General features: G+C 38.9%; 1 protein-coding gene across 1 annotated transcript in view; it reads left to right on the top strand.

The window, feature by feature from the left end:
- Window positions 1–16,538, top strand: part of MYBPC1 (myosin binding protein C1) — a 47,942-nt gene that overhangs the window by 19,365 nt on the left and 12,039 nt on the right. The window contains exons 14-27 of the mRNA XM_075525483.1: window positions 1,226–1,388; window positions 2,634–2,740; window positions 3,980–4,113; window positions 5,254–5,410; window positions 6,068–6,172; window positions 6,825–7,013; window positions 8,059–8,193; window positions 8,268–8,348; window positions 11,775–11,843; window positions 12,029–12,070; window positions 12,965–13,132; window positions 13,616–13,704; window positions 14,539–14,734; window positions 15,510–15,649. Of these exons, the coding sequence (XP_075381598.1) occupies window positions 1,226–1,388; window positions 2,634–2,740; window positions 3,980–4,113; window positions 5,254–5,410; window positions 6,068–6,172; window positions 6,825–7,013; window positions 8,059–8,193; window positions 8,268–8,348; window positions 11,775–11,843; window positions 12,029–12,070; window positions 12,965–13,132; window positions 13,616–13,704; window positions 14,539–14,734; window positions 15,510–15,649 (1,775 nt within the window). The remainder of the gene's footprint in view (window positions 1–1,225; window positions 1,389–2,633; window positions 2,741–3,979; window positions 4,114–5,253; window positions 5,411–6,067; window positions 6,173–6,824; window positions 7,014–8,058; window positions 8,194–8,267; window positions 8,349–11,774; window positions 11,844–12,028; window positions 12,071–12,964; window positions 13,133–13,615; window positions 13,705–14,538; window positions 14,735–15,509; window positions 15,650–16,538) is intronic.

Below are 16,538 nucleotides of genomic sequence, written 5' to 3'. Positions count from 1 at the left end.
TAGCCAAAATCAGGAAAACATATGTTGGAAAAAATAAGCAGTTCTGTAACTAGGCATAGCGTTAACAGGCATCAGGGTCACTTGACCTGAACTCATAGGCACAAATGCATGATATGTAGCTCCCTCGGTATTGTTTGTGCAATATCTCTTTAAAATGCTTGTGGGTTTTAGCGAAGTGTATGTGCCTATCCTTTAAAGTTATCATACATTATGCATAAACATACACTGTTTTGTAATACTTATACTGCTTTTGACTGTTTTGTACAAATTGACATCTTAAGCACAACCAATTCATGCTGTTCTATTATCAGGTTGGAATTACCCTCCATGGCTATTGAGGTCCGTCATCTTTCCTTTCATACAACTTCTGAGGATTTTCCAACTGGCTTTCTATAAAATGCTGTCTTTCCCATTACTTTTTTTTTTTCCTATGTCAGATTATAATCACAGATGTTTACTGCATACACATGGTACTGTGTGTTCAGCCTGGACTTTGGTCTACAGAATCTAGTCTTCCAGAAAGTGGAAGTGAACTGGGGCACCAGTTCTCAGGCTCAAGTTTTACAAAAGCTAGTAATATCTGTGGCTATTTGTGGGGTGAGTTAAGGCAGTTTAGCAAACATGAGAACAAGTAGTGTATGAAGTTAAGCTTACTGGCCAGTCAGCCTTTGGTACCAGCCTTACAAAACAGGTTGGGAACTACAGTTCCCCCTTGTGATGAAATGCTTTGGTAAGTCTCCAAATTACCTCCAATCAGCTGGGAGAGCTATGAGAGTGGTTAGATCACTGTTAGACCACCAGAAAGGTGGGTTGTAATCCCTTCTAGTGCATAGGTCTGGGGACACAGGTCTTTCACTTCTTGAAAGTTTCTTACTGGACTCTGGGGGATAGAAACACCCTACCTCCAGCATTTAAACACCAGAAAGGGGACAGCATTCAAATTGTGCTCCTGGGCTTAGTTCTTCTACTGGCAATATCCATGGAGTTTCCCCAGTCAGGGCATGGGTATTTTGGATCACCCTTTCTAAGGCATCAGACTACATGAAAAGAGGTTAACTTATGTAGCTTACATGTACGTATTACTGGTATTTGGACTTCAGAACTTTATTATTGGAGGCATTCTTCTGATTTGAAGACTGTTGTGATGGCAAGTAGCAGCTCCATGACAGAATCATGAGCTATTGTTTGATACTAGCATTAATATCTCTGCTTCTGTTTTCCTAAGTGAGACCACTGAAGATATCACTTGCACTAGAAGACCAGACTGTGAGGCTTGGACAGGAAATCCACCTGAAGTGTGAGATATCTGAGAACGTGCAAGGGAAATGGTACAAAAATGGGCAACTGGTCGAAGCTAGTGACCGTGTAAAGCTTTATCACAAAGGAAGGTAAGCCTGTTGTGTATTGACTTGACTTTTAATGGAATGATGCTGTGGAGATGCCAATATGTGGGTTACTTCACTGAAAATTATCTGATAATCAAGCCTAACCTCTGTCCCTCAAACATATTTATTTTTATCATCATAAAAGCCATGTCTCCTTGTCCCCTTTCATCTTCTGTCTTTTGGCTGTGGAGGACAATAATCAAATCTTTGGTCCATCTAAGTTCAAGCTATTAATTTTTCTTGATGTTGCTGTTGCTGTTAGTATGGGATATTAAGTAGTAAGGTAAAATAATTGTTAGACATTATTAAAAATATATAGTTTTTAAATGTATGTTTTTCTGATAGCTTCTGTTTGTGTCAACTTAGACCATGTATCTCTGCCCATGCAAAACGTGTGGAGATATCAGGTCCCTTTGCATTTATAGTTTGTCCTTTTTCATGGAAAGTTTGTCAGTTTTAAAAAAAACCCAGGTCCTACCTTTAACTACATCCTCTTCACTTCAGCTTAGCAGACCATTCATACAGCTGAGAACTGCATTTGTGAAGATGCTCGTAAGCAGGCTATGAAATGTTTGCACTGATTCCATAACGCTTGCTAAGTCACAGTAAGGGACAAGTGCCAGCTGTGCAATGACCCCTTGGATTGACGTAAGGTGAAGGAGCTTCCCACAACCTATGTAGGCCCATAGGGTGAGGTGAGGGAAAGGGGAGCAGGAAGGGCACAGAGGTGAGTCCTACCTTGAACAAAGCTTTGATAGGAGAGCAAAAATATCATCGTACTGGAAGACGCAGTTAGGTAGTAAGAGCAGCATATGCTTTGCTCACCCATTTCTTTATTCTGGCAAACAAATAGTAGATTGGATCCTGTCACAAAGATGGTCTAAAAAAAGTCAGAATATTCTCACAATGGGATCACCTAAAGATTTCTTCTTGAACAACCAAATTACAAGCTAACGGCAGCAGCACAGAATCCCTGTGCCAAGATTACACTCCTCTATTTTTCTACTTCTGTGTTCAAACAAAAAATATTAGAATTGGTTACACTATTTGGTAGTTGTCTCAATAATATTTTGTACAAATCACAAAGTATTTAATCAGCTAAAATACCACTAAGGAGCCAGCAAGGGATTTTTAGTCAGTAATTTTACATACTTGCACAGATCTCCTGAACTTTTCACAGGTTTTTCCTTATAGCTTCAAGCAGTCTTCAAAAACAATTTTCTTTGATTTATTTTTCAATTTTTACAGAATCCACAGATTTGTTATAGCGAGCGCTGCTGTTGATGATGAGGGTGAATACATGTTTGTACCAGATGCCTATAATATTAATATTCCATGCAAAGTCCACGTTGTGGGTAAGTATACGGCACAATGACTTATATATAAAATCTCTTTCTCTGACTTTTGGAAATTAAAAGCAGTGTGAAATATCCTTGATTACAATCAGGCTTTTTTCCTCCAAGCAGGCATTTACCACAGAAAAGAGAGCGGCTGCTTTGGCAAAGTGTGAGCTAGTCAGAGAGCGCTTTGCCTGTGCTCAGGATCTGCTCATAGTTTACAAGCCTGGGGGAGCTCCCAGGGAAGGCTTCTTGATGTTGAATTCCTAAATGTAAACCAGTAATAAGAGTTTGTGTAAAACACCTGTTGCTATCCTCTTTTCAGACATACAGTCTCCTTTGTCTTCTTTGAAGAATTGGCTCGCTGACATTTCAAACTGTGATTTGGTTTGGTAAAAGATTAGTAAAGTAGGTACATATTCCCTAAATACATCAAATGATATCTAGAGAGTGAAATGTTTCTGGTCAGTTTTTATTCACTCAGCAAAACAGAAGGCTTGTAATGATCCCAGTCTTTCAAACAAAAATAAAACAAGGCATTGACTCTTCCCACAACAATACCTCACTGGCTTTTAACTGCAACCAGTGACTTGGAAGTCAAAAGGAGAGCAATATAAATGCCCAAAGTTTTGGAAAATATGGTTTGTAATTGAAGCTGAAAGAAGTGGGATATCTGTGTTAGAAAGGTTTAGGGAGAATCAAGAGGGAAGGGGTACTGGAGTGTATGCTCACAGATACAATCTTCCAATACATTAAAAAAAGTTGTAAGAGGATATCCATCAGTTGTTCTCCAGACACATGGGGTACAACAAAAGTGACCATTTAATTTTCAGAAGAAGGCTTTGGGTTAAGAAAACTTTTAAACTGTAAGAACAGTGATGTCTGAAGGGTAATAACTCCAGGTATTGAAGAAAGTCTGCAATGGAAATTCTCAAGAGCCACTTAGAGGAAACCTCCCTCAGAAGTTACCTAAATACGCACAATTCTGCTTCAGGAAGACAGATATTTTTTTTCTGGTCCTACTATTCCAAAATTTCTATGGTGCTATGATCTATTTTTCTTCAGACAACTATTTTCTTCAAAAAAAAATCTTCAAAAATTTTCTTCCAAACAAAAAATCTGTTGACTAAAAATACCAGAATACCAGGAAAATACAAAATATAGAGCATGTTTCCCTATGTTGCAGACCTGTGCCAGGTCACTGAACTCTCAGAGTGGCAGCCACATGGCAAATTTGGACAATCTCTCCTTTTTCAGATCCTCCTAAACTGCACCTGGATGGTCTTGGGGAAGGTAACACTGTGACAGTAGTGGCAGGAAGCAAATTACGGCTTGAGATCCCCATCACTGGCGAGCCAACTCCAAAAGTCATGTGGAGTAAAGGGGACAAGGTACGTTGTCATTATACACATTTCTTGAGCTTAAGAAGGGGCCTTTTACTTCAAAAAACAACCTTTAGCCTTGTGAAGACTTTGATTTTAACAGCAGAAAATAAGGAGATGCATTTTATCTAAAAAAATCTCCTCGCTCAGAAATGAAGGGTAAAATGGATAAATATTATTTAGTATCTTTTGGGTCTTTTTGAGGAAAGGCTGAAATTAACAAAGGAAAAAAATATGGTTTTGCTATAAATAAATTGTAAAGGAGAGGAACATATGAGATGAAAAAGTAAAGCAGTGAAAATTTACCAAATGGTCACTTCTTCTGTACGTACTGCCCAGGATGGCTGCCAGGTTTTGACAGGAAGCCATGGTATGGTCTGGTTTTGGAAAATGAATGATAAAACCTGACAGAGTATGAAGTCTTGAATTAAACAATAGGCTGGGCAATTGGTGTCTTGCATCTGGTGTCTTGATGCAAAACTTTGCACAGATCAACCCCTCCTGTCTAACACCAAAAAGACACTTTTCACATTTAAATTTTCATTGTGGTATGTGGAAGCTGGAACATGTTATTATTACTGGATTTGTTGGACCTATCTGGTCAAATCTCTAACTACTATTTTTCAAATATTAATTGTGGTATCACCACTGTGGACTTGTCCAAATAGGTAATTATTCTAGGAGAGCTCTTACTCCAGAATACATGCCAGAATCTGAAATCTGTGAGGACAAACTACTAACCATTACAATCACTCTGACCTTTAAATTGAATGAATTACATTTCAATCTGACTTTCGGAAGAATCCACTACTCTCTTTCCATCAAATTAATGACAGGTTGTGTTGACAAAAGCATGTTCCTGCTCACAAGACAAGTAAGCCTAGTGCATCTCATCCTTTGAGATGCAATGGCTGAACTGAGTACTAAACAGTTACTGTATTTTAAAGTTATTTATTTGCCTCTCAGTTATTTTGTCATTTTTGTGATCATTAGGTGACTGAAATACTGAGCTTTAGTGTGTTTTTTCTTAGGGTCGCTTTAGTATTTTTGCTGAATTGTCCTGTACTGCATTTGAATTTTGATTTTTGAGCATTTTGATTCTCAAATCCAGAAAATACGACTCTTCTTTCTGCTTACTTTGATTCCTAGTGGATCACAGACAGTGGAAGAATACGGGCAGAAACATACCCAGACAGCAGCTGTCTGGTCATTGATACAGCTGAGAGGGAAGATTCAGGTCCTTTCAGAATAACACTAAAGAATGAGGCTGGAGAGGACACAGCTCTAATCAACATTAAAGTGGTTGGTAAGTCAGGTGGAACAGCGGACATGAGCCATGTCGTTTATCACAGCCCTTTTCAATAAATGGTCCTTGAAGAACCCTACTTTTCTGCACCCAACAAGAGATAAATTCTTCTTCCTCTGTCTGAAGGGTCTCTTCTGTAGATGCTGTCCTTCCTAGCTATCAAACTGTTGTAGATTTTCAGAAAACTTCCATTTCCCTGTTTTTCCCCATTTTCAGATGTGGAATTGAGGTGCAAGGATACAAGTAACAAGGTGCCCAGTGTTACTGAAGGACACAGGAGCTTAGCATGGGATTTAAGTAGGAGTTAATTATCACCCCGCTGCCACCTCACGCTGCAAGTGCCAAACTTGTGCAGTTGTGTCAGGCTGCCCTTAACACTCTGTTCTCCATTCTCCATGTGGCTGTGGGCCTTGTCTTACCACATGCCCTCAAGTGCCCCTCAAGTGTCTTGGCTGTGCTGAAGAGCTTGGCACTTATCCCTTCCTAACCACCTGCCAAGATCCACAAAGACCTTCTTTCTCTCTCTCTCCTCATTAGGAACTCCTCTTGCACTTCAAAAACCATTCAGATTTGTTTCTTATTTGACATTTTTTATTTCAACCTATGCAAAAAGAAGAAGGATTTTTTAAAAAATAATATTTTTTTTGTTTACAACAGATGTCCCTGATCCTCCTCAGGCACCAAATGTGACTGAGGTCGGTGAAGACTGGTGTGTTATGACCTGGGAAGCTCCGGCAAATGATGGTGGATCACCCATCTTAGGTACATACTTTTCTTTTTTTTTGTGGTGATGCTCTAATATAGACAAAAGAAACAAATCCCAAATAATGGACATCATAGGATCAGAGTTTAGCTCAGGCCCTGGAGAGTTGCACTCCGAGTATCCAATTGCAAGGATGTTCTACCCAACCTTTGACTTTATCGGATACCTGTTTTTCTAATGCTTTGAGATTTGTCATTTATTTTGTATGTTGCCACATTATTAATCCCCCTACTTGAAAGACAACCTCTTCTGATACCAAACTTTGAACAGTTAGCCTGTTTGAATGTTAGCAGGGATTTCAGAAACAATTTACTGAGTAAATTGGAATATCTTCTAATACACTGAACCAAGAGGAAAGTCAGAGGGGCCCAGAGGCCAGCAGAATCAGGCCCTTTTCACTCTAAACTAAGTACAGTGGTGTTGTAAGTGAAGTCCCAAAAAAGCTCGTACGTGGCCATGAAAGCCAAATAGGTGACTATCAGACAGTTTGTAATAGGAAAAATTTAACAATAACACCTAAACCACTCTGAGGCTAGAAGGAGATATTGAGGTGTATCCAGGAGAAACACTACTGGCTAGTCAAAAAGTAGACCCCTCACTATTGAGCTTTATGCCACCACTTACTATAATAAAATTTTATTTGGTCAATAGGATATTTCATTGAAAGGAAAAAGAAACAAAGCTCCAGGTGGATGAGGTTGAATTTTGAACTGTGTAAAGAAACAACTTTTGAGCCAAAGAAGATGATTGAAGGTGTTGCTTATGAGGTCCGTGTATTTGCTGTTAATGCAATAGGCATTTCAAAACCAAGTATGCCTTCGAAGTCCTTTGTTCCTTTAGGTAAGTAAACAAGAGCATAGAGATAGGTATGCATGTAGAAAATCATCCTTGATACATTATTACAGTCATCTAATTATACAACTGTAGTTCTTGTTACACTTGTGTTGCTCAGGATGTGTCTTTATTAGGTGCTACATAAACTATATGTCTATCCCAGAAGGATTTATAGTCTTTTATAAACAAGAAACAAGGATGTATAGACAGAAAAATGGTGCACTACAATAAAACAGTGACATGCTATAGGTGAGCCTGATATACTATGGTCAATACGTTTTAAGGACCAGAATTAATAGTTCCATGTTTTTGTATATTGTAGGTACCTCCTGAATCAACAAAGTCAAGCTACTGGCAATTTACAGAATTGATAAAGATGATGGATTATAGTCTTGGTTGTTTTTTGCAGAAAGGGATCACATATTTTCAATATCCTTTTGCAGACAATCCAGATTAGGCTAGGTCATATTTTACACTATTCTACATGGTCTCTTAGTGCTTTATATTAACGTAACAGCTAGAGGGCCTTGTCATTCACCTAGTGACAGACTAATTTGGTGGTCTTTTCATATAAAGAAATGGGTTTTTCAAACTACTGTGACAATCACAAGTCCCTGTAAAAGAAAGGTGCCTTGTTCTGTAGGCCAGCAAAGGTTCCCACCTTGCTGAGCGGCACCCCCACGATGCAGAGGAGGAAGAAGGTGGCTGTTATTGCTACAGCATGGTCTCCTCTTGCCAGAAAATACCTGCTGTTGTAGAATACACTGCTCACAACTTCTCTGCTCTACCTTCCACCGCTCTTTGTCCTCCTCACTCCTCAGCAGGAGGAATAGAACTCTGGGTTACGCCGTGAGCAGATATGGGATGAGGTACCTGCTTCTCCTAGTTTGGTCCTAATTGGGAAAGACATGCCAGGGATGATTGGAAATGCCTGGTAGGAAGGATTTAGTCTGTCACCTATGATGCTAAATTAGAGGAATACACACCATAAATGTAAACCTTTAATTGTAACACAGTTTTCTGCCTTCTCCCCACTGCCTGCTTGCTTCAGCTGTTACCAGTCCACCAACTCTCCTGGCAGTGGATGGAGTGACTGATACCACAGTTACAATGAAATGGAGGCCACCAGACCACATCGGAGCGGCAGGGTTAGATGGCTATGTTGTAGAGTACTGCTTTGAAGGAAGTAAGTGACAACAACTGTGGTATGTTACTCATACTGAAAGTAGGTGAGACTTTCTCCATTTTTTTTCTCTACAGGTAACAGGTGCTCTCACTCTAAAGCAGAGACTAATCAGCCAGAAAACCTCAAGCAGCAGGGTTCTGTTCAGGCTTCCTTTGGTTTGTATTCCAGATCCCGCCCATTGATTGTAGTTCAACTCATCTTACATTTGATCTGAAATCCAAATCAAAAGCCATATAATCTGTTGTAGTGTACCAAGTACCATGTTAATCACTATCCTCTTTTTTGACCTAAATGAAGAGTTGATGCAGTAAAGAGTGGATGGATGAATGAATAGGAAATAATGAATGGCTATAAGTGTAGCCCAAGATATGTGCAGGTTGGCTGGGTTTTAGGGACAGGAGGTCCTCAGTGTGGTAATCCCTACCTTGACATATTACTAATTGGCTACTTCAAGTGCCAGTTCCCAATACTGAGGACAGACAGCCTCTCCAATAGCTGGCTGTAGAAGTTATCTAGGCATGCAAAGTTCATGTCTGGATGTTGAATTTCTCCAACATTTCAGTGTAGTTAGACACAGGATCTTTAACTACGTCCATCTAAGACATAAATCTATACAGAACTGAAGGAGAAAGATAAAGATGTAAGAGATTGAATAAACTTACGAGAGTAAAATAATAAGGAATAGGGAAATACAATGTATATTTTACAACTAAGAGTCTTTGGTGTTCAAGCAGCAGAAACTTAGTATTTTCCAGCAGATTTTCTTCTGAGTTGGCATCAAATGAAGTCTATTTTCAAAAAGTAAAATCCACCAACTCCTGGGTAAGTATCAAATAGCCTGGAGTAGTATGTGCAATACCCAGCCTCCGTGGGCAAACGCCAGTCAGTGGGACTCCAGCAATGTTGTGTGTTTGGATGAATGGGACACAGTTATCTTCAGCTCCCCTAGCTGCTGCTCTTAACTGCGCTGTAAATCAAGTGATGAGTTGGACCCCTTTTTGCATAAAGGCATTTATTTCAACAAAAGCTTTTCATGAATGCAGTCCACAGCCTGGAGACAAGAGGTAGAGGACAGAACTTGTCATTCACGCTGTCACGTGTTTCAGATTCAGACAATCCAGGAAAACAGTAGTTCACAAAAGTGGTCAGATACCACAGGAGCAGAGTGCTCTCAGCTCTCACTCAGGCAAGTGGGAGAGGGAGTGAAGAAGAACCACTGGCTTTTCTCAGGAGCACTCAGCATCTTATAGTATTGAGCTGAATATCTGTAAGGAGCAGAAACAGACTGCAAGAAGCTCAGAGGTCTGGAGAAGATTACCTGAAGGCAGACACAGCTGGAATGGTAGGAAGGGTTTTCCTTGTATATTGGGAGGGAGCTGTGGGAACAGCTCAGAACAAGTAAGCATGCAGTCTTACATCAAGATTCCTATAATGTTTCCATTGCACAGGCAAGATATATGGGAATATAAAGGGAAATAATGAATGGCTATAAGTGTAGTCCAATGTAAGTGTGTCAATGTGAGGACCTCAATGTATGCTGTATATTATGCTCTGTTTAGCATTGGTATGATGGTGGTGGAAAAGTTAAAAGTGTTTGTAATATGTCACTGTCATAAAACCCTTGACATTACAGTATGTGATTTCCAAATTAGGTGACAAGGGAGGATAAGAAATATATATACGCTAATGCAAACTATAGTGTGCAGAGGAATCTTCCAAATCTACCTTTTAAGGACTATTAGACAGATCATTGTATACCTGTTGAATGGAACAAATTATTTACTTTTTTTTTTTCAGATAGGTTTAAAACATATGAAGATACAACAAAATGGCAGTCAACTCTGTCATTTTATTGTTACCCACCGCAGTTAAAATACAATGGGTACAATGTATTTTACATAGCTTTCTGAGTGTTTATGTATATCTATATATGCCTCCTATATATGCATATACATCTATATATACACAATTGATATTACTTATGTATATATGTTATGAAAATGGTTAGGAAGAAGAAAGCTTAGTAGAAAATACCAGTTAAAAAAGATGTGTTATTGGAATATACATCCTTTTCTCTATGTTCAGTCCTTTTTTTCTTTCTTGCAATATCTCAGTACCTCCTTTTCTCAGTCCTTTCAGTGCCTGTTCTGCCTCAAACTAATTTCTTCTATAGTGTTTAATAACTCTTTTTAATTTCAAGGTACTTTTTATGACTGTCTATATTCATTCTGCTGTTCTTCTCTTTTAGTTATCTGTTTGTAAACTCATTTGTCTTTACCTTCTCCATTCTTTCATCATTGTCACTGAAGTAGTTTTAAAGAGGGCTTTTCTGAGATTTCCTTATCATAGCAATCATTAGGAGAAATCACAATCTGAAAATAGGAAGACAAAATATATATAATTATAATTTAGAAGAATCACGTACCATGAGCATTGGTTTGGCTTCGCAAAAAATTGGTATTTGCCTTTAGTCTGAACCTTATAACTTGATCAACATGGTGGACTCTTGGACTTCCTTAACAATGGTAGCACCTTTGCCAGCTCACCGTGTATATTACTGAACTGGAGTCTCACCGTGAGTATCTGGATCCGGCATTGCATAGGTGTGAATAACATGAATATAGAACTCCCCTTCCCAGCGCTACTTTACAACATCCAACTTAAACCTCTTGCTGTGATGCTGTGGAGTAGACCAAATCTTGTTGACACTGGAGAAGTCAATTCCTAGTAATGTATGCTGCTGACTGGTTCTTGTTTGACATTTCAAGGGTAGTCTTGAGCTATGAGCTTGGCCCTAGTTTTCCCTAGGACACTATGTTTATCTGCCTTTAAAGGGCCATTGTACCTGCAGCTGATCTGTTTTCATAGGTAGTAAATAAGCACTTCGGAGAGTCTCTGTTGGGTGAGATCTTTGCCAGTGTACCCATCCAGGACTACGCACAGATACTAGAACGGTATTTTTCCTATCCTGAAAATAGCCAAGTCCAGGATTCCAGGAAATCCCAGGCAGTCATAGCTTTGTCCAGGAAATAAAGCCTTAGTGATTACATCATTTCTGTCATCATCCATGGTTTTGGCCTTCTTTAATTTTCTTTCCATGTCACCTTTAACTAAATGTGTTCTCTTCCTCTGTTTTCCCAAGTTTTTTTCCAAGACTTCTCTTTTTCTGTCTCTGTTACTCAGAATTCTTCTCTGAATTTCTTCCCTCTTCTATGATGTGTTTTCTTCTCTTCCTACACTTTCTCCCATCATAACTTCGTTTCATTTCTCTCTCTTCCAAATGTTCCTTTTGTCTCTTTCTTTTCATCTTTCCAGGGTTGTGATCAGGCCCAAAGAAAAAAACCAACCTTATCTCCTCCTCTTCCTTTATCCTTTAGCTTTCCCATGAGCATCATGCATAACTGTTCTTTGATCTAGATGCCCTCTTCCCATCTCTTTCCTCCCTGCAGTCTCCCTAAATACGGGTCCTCTAAATCTTTAAAGCCCAGCATCTATCTTTGCATACTTACTAACAGGAATTGCTAACCACTGACAAAATGCTCCATCTGTGTGAAAGTGGGTGTCTCTGATTAATTTTAAAGATGGATTCTCACAAGGTATATCGACAGATCTGTCTGAGGAATTGGTGGAGCCACCTTTTAACCTGGAAGGTACAGTATTCAACAAAGGATATAAATCTTCTTTAATGAAAGAAAAACTCTCTTCATAAAAGTAAAGATAAATTTCTGAGAGTGAATTTTAGGGGCAACAGTCTACAGAATTTGCTGTAGTCTGTGTATAAGGGGAGGGGCAGGTGTTCGGGAAACAGTCATTGATTGCAATCTTCTTCTGCTAGAAGCTGAAAGAAGCAGCTTGAAGGAGAACTTAATTCCTAAAAGTAAGACCCACAGTTATGAAAATGTACCACAGTATTGCGTACTAAGTCTGCAGGGCTCTCTAGCTTATAATAGTTCTCTTGTCTTCTGTGCCAATACTATAATGCTATCTTTATATGAAGTGGAAGGTATTGATACTGACTTGCTACTGCATAAATCTGACTTCCAAACGTCAAGGTGCCAGCAGTGTTAAAGTGATCTGTTTAGAGGACAGAGTGGAAAAGAAAGTATCATTTGTAGTTGAAGCTTTTCTGAAAGACTACTGTTTCCATCACTCTATGAATTACATGCGACTGCCTAGGGTAGGATAAAAAATTCCAAGAATGCTGTAATTATGTGAATAATTCTTACACAGCCTTCCTTTTTTAAAGGCACCAGGAGAGACGGCATTTCATTGCAATTTGTAAATATTCTGTGTTTCTCTCATCCGTGTGGTCTCAGTGGTAGTTTCAGGGGTACTCAGTACTGGTCTAATTGTGATATTACTGAAATTAATTGTAAAACCCATTTCTCTCCAAGGAAGCTGTTAAAGCAATGATGAGTGCTTTTGGAAATATATTCTGTGTCCCCCTTGTTTTCTATCAATCAGCTGAATTTAAAGACTAATCAGTTTTCTCACTGAAAATTAAATGATAGACACATTCTAAAAACATTTATTTCTCTAAATATAAATATATAATCAGCAGAAACCCTTAAAGCTTTGAAACATTTTTCCTACGTATGATTAAAGTGAATCAATATCATGTTATAGCATAATTAGAAAAACAAAACAGAGGTATTCATCAGAATATAATGAATCTATGACCATTCTGTAATTTTCCTCATCCGTGCAGTGGATGTATTTATAATTCCCTATTCTTTCGATTCGTCCTCCCCTCCTGTTTTCCCTAAACTAGCTGATGAATGGATCGTGGCTAACCCGGAGCTGACAGACAAAACAAAGTTTACTATCAGTGGCCTGCCGACTGGCTCGAAAATCCTTGTGAGAGTAAAAGCTGTGAATGCTGCTGGTGAAAGTGAGCCCAGGTACCACCCACAGCCTATTTTGGTCAAGGAAGTGATAGGTAAGATCCTCCTGCCTACAGTCACCCACAAATACACTCTGCTTCCATACGTAGTTCATTTTTTTAAGGCTAATACTTACTTGTTGGAAACTGATGATATGGCCTTACAAAGCCGTTGTGCAGTGGCCAGAAATCATGAAACCATCTTCAAAAATATTCATAATTCTTTTTATTTGTTTCATTTCTGAGCCTTTATTGCTCAGCCTTTCAAGGCTTTTTTTCTGCAGAACTTGAACCTGATGTTGCTTTTTCTGAGTTGCACTAAGTTTCTCACCTATTCCTACCACCATAACATTTGGTGTTACAAAAACCAATGGTGTACCAAATGTAACATTGTGGGACCAAGAAATTTAAGATACTTCACTCATTAGTCACTTCTTGGAATTGTAGTCCACGAGTCTGCTATTTATACTGATGCCCACCACTACTGCTTAAGTCAGAAAAGAAGATAAATGTCAAACACAAGCTTTTGGCTTTTTTCAGAACCTCCAAAGATTCGTCTACCAAGACACTTAAAACAAACCTATACTCGAAGAGTTGGAGAAACTGTGAATCTTGTTATTCCTTTCCAGGTAAGAACTAAAAACACTGACAGGAAAATACTACTTTTTCTCATATTGCTGCTTTTTAACTTCTTTCTGAGTAACTTTGGTCGGCCAGTGAATTAACTTAAGCAGATGTGGAAGCAGACAGAAGTACACAGGTGCTGGAAAGCTTTTGCTTTGACGTCTCAAAGAAATGATGTTAAGCCAATTAATGAATTGGGTAACTAGTTTAGACAGACTGATTTGTCATTTGTCATCCAAAGGACACTTATAAATCCTCCCGATAGACATTACATGTGAGACAATTGCTTGCACAACACAAAATGGTTACACTGGCAGTAGTTAGATATGGTATCAAGGGTGGGACTGTAGCATTTAATCTTTTGCTTGTCTCGAGAGATGAAAAGGGAGGGGAAGAGTGGGCAGAGTTTCACTGTCTCCTATAGAAACTGCAACTTTTAAATCCTTGAGATCACAGCTATAATATGACTCTTTCCAAGGATATGGCACAAGTTTTCCCACAGCATCGTGTTAACCTTCATTCCCATACCTTTTACAACAGTGACTGTCTCTCTACCTGCAGGGTCCTTATTCTTCTGAATACAAGAATTATGGCAGAATTCATTTCTATTTCATCTCTGCACACCTAAAGATACTGGGTGGGCATAATCCGTTTATTCTCTAAGACAAGGCATTCAAAAAGGTGTGAGATTACCCTTTTCGGACAGCATCTGCAAATTGTTTGCCTCTGCAAGGCAAATCCCATGGTAAAGCAGGTGGAATTCCCATTTGGGAAAAATGGGAAATAAACATGTTTTCTCTCCCAAAATCATACACAAATTGTTTCCTGGCTTCTTACAGGGAAGACCAAGGGCAAAAGTATCATGGCAGAAAAATGGTTCTCCAATCGACAAGAACCAAATCAACATCCGCAACACTGAAAACGACACTATCATCTTCATCCGAAAGGCAGAAAGGAACCACTCTGGAGAATACAACATGAAAGTGGAAGTAGAGAACCTGGTGGACAAAGCTACGATAGATATTCAGATTGTTGGTATGTTTTGAGAAACAGAAATAAGTGCATGCCAGAGAAGCAGACTCCAGTCATTCCAAGGCTATAGGAAAGCAGAGGAATCCCAAAGAGCATGTTTCTCAACAGTGCTAACTCTCCACGTCCAATTACTTGGCTATAGATTTGTGGTCTCTAAGTAAACCTCCCTACACAATGGCAGGTGCCTGTTGGAACATGTCAGTGTCTTTTTTTCACTGTTATGCTTTTCATGTTCTCGTCTATCCAGGATGCAAGCTTTTTCCTGTTGAGTGGCATCCATAGCCAGAAATGGTAGTAAATTCATAGTAACTTCGTTACAAGTGTAATGTGGAAGAAATCCTAAATGCTGAAGGTACATGAAAATAGGAAAGACAGACAAGAAAACACACTTACTTTTCATTTTTACCAATCTATTTCTTTACATAATAGGCAAAACTGGTAGCACAGCCTTTATAATGATTGACCAACTTTGTCTTTTAGGAACACATCTTCAACTGGTTTTAACTTTTCCAAAATATCATGTCCTTATGCAATTAAAGAGCACATGCATATTAGGCACCATACCCTCAAAGTGGTCAAGTTAAGTTTTTCATAATTCTGACATGTCTTCACTTTGGAAAGTTTTATTTTGCAACCTTGGCTTTCTTTTGATGTTGGTTTTGGCACGTGTGTGTTGTAAGAAAGAGAGAGAGAAATCTAAGTGGAAGGTATGTGTCGGGGAGACAGAGCGAGAGAAAGCAAACAGTGGAAAATGTCAGCTGCAATATTTTTGTTACAGATCGCCCAGGCCCACCAGAGGTTGTAACTATTGAGGACGTCTGGGGAGAGAATGTAAATTTATCATGGAAGCCACCAAAAGATGACGGCAATGCTGCCATTACTGGGTACACTATTCAAAAAGCAGATAAGAAGAGTATGGTAAGTAATAAGGAGATGTTTAAAAGGCTGAGGTACTCATGAATTCTGCCTTTTAAAAATAAAAAGCCTTACATGCTTAAATTGATGTAGGTGGACAGATCATTGATTAGTCAGTGCTCAGAAAATCTGCAAAGCATCTCTGAAAATTCTAAAAATCTCCTGTTCGCTGTATCTAAAGCCTAAAAATTGAAATGTTTTCAGATTATGCCAAAGAGGAGGACTAAAAAGGAAAGGACAGGTGGATTTGAGCGAAGTAATTCTGCTTTTTTCCCTTTGTCTCAGTAGAGAAAATAAAACCCCAAAATATTAATTCTGAAGTCAGTAGGTTGCTAACAGAATCAAAATGTAGTGTTGTTGTTTTCAAACCCATAATGTTACATTGTGTAAGCCATTGCCGCTCCTTAATACCCATGGCAAAATGGTACATATGTAACTCATAAACTGCTTTGAGATTTATAGATGAAAAGTGCAATATAGAGATGTTTATTATTTTCATTAAACTAAAACAAATTTTACACTTCCTTAAAAGACAGTAGTCGGATTCTTACATTTAACACTTACTGCAAATTCAAACACTGGAAATCTAGGACAGTATTTTGGGAGTTGCCTTATCTAAGGGAATCTTCTTGCTGCTCCCCCCGCCCCTCAACTTTAATATGTTGATCTGCTTCATGGTCTGATCAGTTCATTCTTCCTGTGCCACTATTTCCCTTCCCATCCTTCATTTTTTCCTTCTCTTCAGACTGTAAGAAGAGATGGTCTCTGTACAGTGACCAGAACAATGATGTCCCCTGTCTCTAAATTACTGTGTTAAGGAGAAAGCAACAACAGCAGTGTCTAGGGTCCAGTGTGTCATGGCTCGTTCAGGTCATAGTGTCCCCATATTCCC

The sequence above is a fragment of the Mycteria americana genome, chromosome 1 (assembly GCF_035582795.1).
Source record: "Mycteria americana isolate JAX WOST 10 ecotype Jacksonville Zoo and Gardens chromosome 1, USCA_MyAme_1.0, whole genome shotgun sequence".
NCBI lineage: Eukaryota > Metazoa > Chordata > Aves > Ciconiiformes > Ciconiidae > Mycteria > Mycteria americana.
The sequence above is the reverse complement of the archived record's forward strand: the minus strand, read 5'-3'. Positions and strand labels throughout refer to the sequence as shown.